General features: G+C 42.3%; 1 protein-coding gene across 1 annotated transcript; it reads left to right on the top strand.

The window, feature by feature from the left end:
- The first annotated feature begins 237 nt into the window (after positions 1 to 237).
- On the top strand, positions 238 to 5,637 carry nup35 (nucleoporin 35). The gene is made up of 9 exons (XM_085374675.1): positions 238 to 270; positions 873 to 1,040; positions 1,146 to 1,282; positions 1,942 to 1,999; positions 3,169 to 3,277; positions 3,355 to 3,424; positions 4,983 to 5,111; positions 5,223 to 5,351; positions 5,444 to 5,637. Exons 1-9 carry the CDS (start codon positions 258 to 260, stop codon positions 5,519 to 5,521), a joined length of 891 nt encoding a protein of 296 aa, XP_085230801.1. The 5' UTR covers positions 238 to 257; the 3' UTR covers positions 5,522 to 5,637.
- Positions 5,638 to 7,138: the final 1,501 nt, after the last annotated feature.

The following is a 7,138-nucleotide window of genomic DNA, read 5'->3' on the forward strand; positions in this document are numbered from 1 at the left end:
GTCAGCCTTTTCCCAGTGCCTCTGAACTCCAGAAACACCCCGTGGCGGACTGAAAGAGTAGATTTTAAATCGGTCAGCTGTAACAGTTTAGGTCCTTAAAAACAACACTGACTCCTAGTCGCGTTTACGGTGCAGTAACAGTGAGATATTGTGACACATCATTTAGCTTTGTTAGCCGCGTTAGCCGGCTGCCATCCTTTTTTCCGAGCGTCACTTCCTACTTTTGAAAATCGCGGCCAGAAAGGAAAGAAACAGAGATGGAGTTACAAGGTAAGGAAAACTTTTAGAAATGTTAATCCGTTGCGTTCTGATTGATGGTATTAGCTATTCGGCATTTATGGCTTTATTAGGCAAGCATGTCATATGTCATCTGTCAACTCTGTGTTGGGGCAGCGGTGCTAATTTTCTTGCTTTAGAAGAAGGTAGAAGGTAAAGCACTACAAAAAAGCCCATGTGTCGACCACAAGTGGCTGTATTTTAGTATTTCTTTATATAGATAGATAGATGAATACTTTAATCATTAGTTAAGATTTTTATAAATTGCGGATGTCCTAAGACAAGAGAATAAGTTTAAAAAAAAAATATGCTCATGGCTCACAATAAAGTTCACACCATGAGAACATTCGTTTTTTCAGTAACTAAGATTCCTCTACACAGAGCATCATTCAAATAAATATACACCAATTTGCGTTCATCTCCAGATTTAACATTGATAATAAACACCTAGATTTGGGGCATTTGTTCCCACTTGTCAGAGTGAAGACATGCTGTCAGAAGCTTCATAATAATATACTAGCATCTAAGCTCTAAAGCTGTATTTCTATTAATGGCTGTTTTGGACCGTCTGTCATTAAATTATCCCTGTCTCTCAGTGGGTTCAGAGCCGATGACCTTGGGCTCTCCTACCTCTCCTAAGCCAACCTCTGGGGCTCAGTTTCTGCCCGGTTTCCTGATGGGTGACCTGCCAGCTCCAGCAAGCCCACAGCCTCGCTCTTTTAGCCTGGCCTCACCACTTGCGGATAGCACAAGCACACTTCGAGGTGAGTGGAAGAAGAGACATACCTGATTGTTGTCTAAAGCTTATATTTTAGATTATTTAGATTAATTAGTGACTCATATTCATACTTAACTTATTTTAAATGGAGGAGGAGGAGGTGGTGGTGGAGGTTCTGCCATGCAGCCTGTTGTCCCCACACCCAAAGACAAGAGTGGAGCCCCACCTGTTCGCAGTATCCATGACGACCTGGTTACTGTAGCGACACCTCTTGCTGCACACAGACAGGTGGGTAAGCATGCACGGTAAAGTGAGTTAAACCGCCTATTTTCACATGAAAGCTGCCACCTCCTGGTTTTGTAACCAAGACAATAGCAGGGATAGCAGGGGGGGTTGGAGAGGGAGACTGAATTAAGAAATGCAAATGGGTGAAGGCTCTGCCATCAGACGCTCCCCAATGAACCCCGACCCCAGGTCAGACACAGTCACCTTGTGTCCAGTGACACAAGTGCCATTCTTCTTCACAGAGGTGTCTTTTGAATCACATTTAGTTAAGCACCTAACCCCGGACTAGTTTGGGACAGAACTCCTGGGATCTTTCACAAACAGCAACGCCTCTACCTTCAGTAAGGTGGTGAAACATGGAGGCCTTATAGCATTTCATGGTGACTTAATTTCTGTACATCATCATGCATGGTCAATATAATTTTCATATGTTCACAGATGTTCAGGAATAGATACAGGTGGTTGAATGGCACACAATTGATTCCTGAGCAGGTGCATGATGAAAGTAAACATAAAGTAGGCAAACCAAAAAAAAACCCAGCGTGACAAGGCTCATTACAGGCCAGATGACTGGCTAGTGCTTGTGTTTGATGAAAGTTCACGGTGACATGTGAAAAAGGCTTTTTAAAAACATGTTCCTCTGTCTGATTAACTCTCTACAGTCGTTCCCAGTCATGCAGTCTCCTCTGTCAGCACGTCAGGCCTCCACTCCAGGAACAGGTACACACTGACACTGCTGACTACTCTGTTCGTAGTGACTTGACAACAACTTCTAACAGTAATGCTCGTGTTATGCGTCGCAATGGCTAGAAGTCATCAAGGATAATTTTTTTTGTAGAAACATTTAAAAACAGTGGCTTCCTGAGAGTACTTTAAAAAAATGTAAATAAATAAAAAGAGCAGCTGGTGACAGAAGTCATTGTAGCTAGTGAAGTGAGGGATTAGCCGGCTAAGTCAACAATCAAACTTTGACGGGAGCAGAAATATGAAGTTGGTTAGACTAATTATTACTGTCACTTGTAGCACTGGTTCACTGCTCAGTTATGGAGTGACAGATCTATATCCAGAGCAGCCCAAAATCCTCTCACTCATCATGCTTTTGCCCTTAGTGGAATTCCTGGTGGTACTTTTATCTAGACAGTTGATGGTCAGTGGCATTGCAAAAGCATATTCGGTTTTATAAAGGGAAGCAGAGTGTTGGTTGTAGCACTAATTAGAAAATGTTACTCTTTTCTTACTTTTTGACTAGCCTAGATTTAGATTGCATTTTGATCACAGTGACACTAAGGGGAAATGGTGGTATGAGACTGTGGCACAACCATAATTATTGCGACAGTGTGCAACAAATATGAGGCCATGTTTTCTTTAGGCTGGTTGCTTCAAAGACGGGTGGCAGGGCTGGGATGTTTCGCAGTCAGTTGCTGGCTTCAAAGTAACTTTGTTGCATCGAGATGGCAAAACGGATGAAGTCTGTCTGTGATCATTTTTTCTGTGTTAATAGACAAGACAAATAGTGACGTGGCTGCTGGATGTTGATAAGACTGCAAAACAGACACTTTGCAACTTTTCTTTTATGTGGGAATATAACTAGAACGTGATTTTAACTCGCTAGACAGCCACGTTTAGTATTTTTCCTCTCTATCTTCTAGTTTACAAGGTTTCCATCCTACTTTCATTCTACTGTTACTGAACCATTAGGAGAATTGGTAGCTAGTAGCTTACCTGCATTCTTTCATTGTTTGTTGCTGTAAAACCTGATAACACTTGCAGCTGCAGATACTGACACATCAGTGCACAAAGCTTTGTTTGTGTTGGCACTGAAAAGGTTTATTCTTTTGCTCACAGTGGGGTTTATGGGGATTAACTGGGTAACATATCTGTCCCGACAGGCATGCAGCAGATGTGTCTGTCACCAGCTCAGGTGGACCCCTTCTACACTCAGGGAGAGTCTTTGTCATCTGACGACCAGCTGGACCAGACCTGGGTCACAGTGTTTGGGTATTTATGCTCACACTTCATCACACTTCAGTTTAAATGCACTCTGTGTACATTAAGGGTATGTCTGTGTGTTTTAGCTTCCCTCCAGCCTCGGCTTCCTACATCCTGCTCCAGTTCGCTCAATACGGAAACATCCTCAAACACACGGTGAGACACTCGCACATCATTATCAGACTGCAGGATATTTGTGTCTGATCAAACGGGCACTATATCATATAGTGTTTGCATATTAACTATATACCGTTAATATGCAAACAAGTAAAGATGAGCTGTGTTCCAGTAGTAAAAACAAATACTAAAACAGAGTTAAAGGTGTAGTGAAAATCAAGAATGGGAACTCTTCATGGGATTTTATCCCAGTCCTCCTGGAAAAGAATTGTGATAAAATACACCTAAGAAATCCACCCAATACATAGGAACAAAAACTCTGTTACGTAATATAATCAGCTACTTCTCCGGTCAGTCCATCGTCCCATGGATGAAATTGCTGTAGTGGCTCGAGAATGACCTGCCTGTCCCTCCGGATCGCAGCAGACCTCCAGAGCAGAACAAGGTCACCATCACTAGCTGCAGAGCAGCAGGCTACATGACTGCAGGGCACAGTACATAAGAGAGAGAGCAGAATAACATGTTTGCTTCCTGACATTTCTGGTGTTTAACTGAATCCATTATACCTGCTAGCAGTGAAATACAGTTAAGTCCATAAGTATATGGACGGTGACACTTTTTTATCGTTTTGCATCTGAATACAGTCACAGAGGACTTTAAATCAAACAGTCGAGATGGGACCAAAATGCATGGTCACATCTTGTGGACCTAACTGTATTTTCAGTGCCAGTGACTGCAGCACAGGCCCCAACTACCAACCAACACTTGTTGAGCTAAAAACATCTGTTTCAATGACGTCAGTCCACAGGACATGTTTCCAAAATGCAGCACGCCTCTGGATGTTTATTTCTAAACGTTAGGCATTCAAATTCATGCTGAGGATGCAGGAAAGGTTTCCTACTGAGCATCGTTGAAGGTCATGCCTGAATCTTTTTAAGTCACTGCGGTTTTTCTTGACCTCTTGGCCACCACAGGCCCTGATGGCTGCCATTTCCTACAGACGGATGAAACGTCTATCAAAAACATTTTATGACTGCTGGTTTTGCATCGCTTCCTAATGACTTTCCTAGTATTGGCTCTGAACAAGCACCAACAGACTAAATGAAGTCTGACATTGTAGCAGAAAGTTTCTGATGGTTCAGATCTTTCGGTTGTTGAGATCTTTCAAAGTTGAGTCAGTGACCAAAGTGTAAAAGTTGTTTGTTACCGGTGAGAGTTGATCCACATAAATCTTACAAATCATCTGTGAAATGATTGCACCTGTTTACAATCACAGTATTGGTATTTGGAAATCAGGTGCAATGAGTGAGTCTGACTGTGAAACCACATACTGTTTAAAACTGCTTCATTGTTGGCTTCACTTTTCAGACCTGGAAGCTGCATCTGTCTCTTATGCTGTCTGTGGTCCAGAGCGGACAGTCAGTGTATTTGAACACCTTGAAATCAGAGCACAGACAGGCTGTTGGAGCCCTGAGTCAGTGTTGGATGGTGTTTGTGATTTAGAGCCCAGCTCTAGTCGCAGCCCAACCAGAGAAGCAACTGGAGTTTGAGGTGTATTGCTGTGAACTAAGTTAACCTATTGATGACGTGTTGACAGATGGCGTCTCCTGGTAACTGGATGCACCTTCAGTATCAGTCCAGACTTCAGGCCAGGAAAGCACTGTCCAAAGATGGAAAGGTGTTCGGTGACTCCATCATGGTGGGAGTCAAACCCTGCATAGACAAGGTTGGGTTCCTGCTGCTCCTGTCTGATCTTCTCTCTGAGCTGTGATCGATTGTCCACACTAAGTTAAACTGAGTTTGAAGGAGCAATGAAGTTCGTTTATCTGTCTCTCAGAGCGTGATGGACAGCACTGAGGCTGTCTCTACTCCTGTCTCCTCCTCCTTCTCCGCGCTCCCTACCACCCCTCGCTCTGCAATCAGACCACTCAGCGCCACCTACAGGAACTCAGGCAGTGACTACCAGGTGAACTGTTACCCAAGAGTTTAGTCTGGTCAACTTTAAGAGTTGACATCTTGTTTTTCTTCGACTATAAATGCATGTGTGTCTGTGTTTAGGTGGTAGCAGACAAACAGACACCCAGGAAGGATGACAGCTTTGTTTCCAAGGCGATGGAGTACATGTTTGGCTGGTGACGCTGCATAAAAGGATGCCTGCAGTTTCAGGAGAGAGAGGGCAAGTGGTGGGAAGAGAGATGAACTGATTCACTACACTGCGTGTGTTGTGTGCGTGTTGTGTGTGTGTGTGTGTGTGTGTGTGCTAAAATGTAGGATCTTTTCTTGCTGTCTTCTTTTATAATCAGTGTTTCAATGTTTTTTAATCTTTGTCTCAATAAAAATGTTTTTGTTTTTTTTTAACTCATTGAAATCGTTTTCATTCAGAGATGTTCTTCCAGCAGCCAAGGAGTGGGCTGTTCACCACAGTCACATTGTCAAGTAGATAAGGATTTTTGGCTGTATTAAACGGTATGAAGGATGTGGCCATCATTGTATCACCTGCTGTATGATGAAGACCTGTTATGACAAACAAGGGGTCGATATCACACACACGTATTGTCACTGTTCCTATTTATGTTCCTTTTTAATCTGAAACTAGTGATTGAGCTGTTACAACTAGAAGTCTGCAGGCAGTTAAAAAGAATCCAGTTTTAAGATACATCTATGCTGTCTCCCCTTTTCAGATCTGCCAGGTATATTTATCTTATGCCATCTGTGGACAAGCATAGCAAAAAAAGGAAGTGTTCAGAGCAGTCTGAATCGAAGCTTTAGGCTCACAGTGATTACATCTACACACACTGATCACCATTATTTAAAACTTTTGCCATATTTGAGCAGAAAATATATTTTTTAAAAACCCATAATAGATTAACACATCTTCCAATTGTTGCCAGAATGCATTCAAGAAAACTCACTTCTCTAATTAGGATATTTAATGTCCACTTTGCTAAAGTGCATAGCAAAAACTGCAGACATTGGGAAACTGTCGTCAGGCTTCTCTGCAGTGCCCCCTGGTGTCTGGAGATTAATCATTACAGTTTGTTTACATGGCAAACTTGTACTGTAACATCTGCGTCATGCCAGCAAAAATTATCAGCAAAAAAAAAAAGCTCCAAATATGTTAAAGTAAAAGTTTAGCTGTGTTATTCTTTTCAAGCAACTGTGCAGCAATACTAAGTAAGACTTCATAGTTAATCTAAGGAGCTGGAAAGAAAAGTGTCTGGACTTCTTTAAGTTGCTTGAAGACGTTTCACCTCTCATCCGAGAAGCTTCTTCAGTTCTACGGTCAAATGGTGGAGAGTCCCAGATTTAAACCCGGTGGGAGTTTCCCCCCAAAGAGGGACAAAAGGACCCCCTGATGATCCTCTACCTAATCACATGAGCCAAGGTGTGAAAACGGGTGTGGGTCACAATCAGCCAGGGTTTCGAGTAAAACCTGGCCTTCATAGTTACATAGAAAGATTCATAGTTAATGTCCTACACTTTCATGCTGGCAGATATATTCAGGAATGGACATAAATATAGTAAAGGCCGTCGGTGTCTTCCTCAGTTTTAGCTAATAGCAATAGCATTGGGATGTTTCCATGAGAGGTTTTAAATAAAAAAATTTTTTAATGATGTGTAAATAAGCTCCAAAAAGTGCTGCTGCAGAAAGAGGTGGGGCTTTTTGCTTAAAGACATTTAAAGTATTTAGGTTAACAATAAATTTCAACTTCGGGCATCTGACAAGGATGCCTCCTGGGTGAAGTTTTCCGG

The sequence above is a fragment of the Diplotaxodon limnothrissa genome, linkage group LG16 (genome assembly GCF_057381915.1).
Source record: "Diplotaxodon limnothrissa isolate DT_005_m linkage group LG16, D_limnothrissa_male_GT1.1, whole genome shotgun sequence".
In the NCBI taxonomy this organism is placed as follows: domain Eukaryota; kingdom Metazoa; phylum Chordata; class Actinopteri; order Cichliformes; family Cichlidae; genus Diplotaxodon; species Diplotaxodon limnothrissa.

Bases quoted from the DNA above. Each gene is read 5' to 3' on its own strand.
- nup35 (XM_085374675.1), top strand. The intron at 1,041-1,145 runs GTGAGTGGAAGA...TTTTAAATGGAG, and splicing joins TAGCACAAGCACACTTCGAG to GAGGAGGAGGTGGTGGTGGA. The intron at 5,112-5,222 runs GTTGGGTTCCTG...TCTGTCTCTCAG, and splicing joins TCAAACCCTGCATAGACAAG to AGCGTGATGGACAGCACTGA.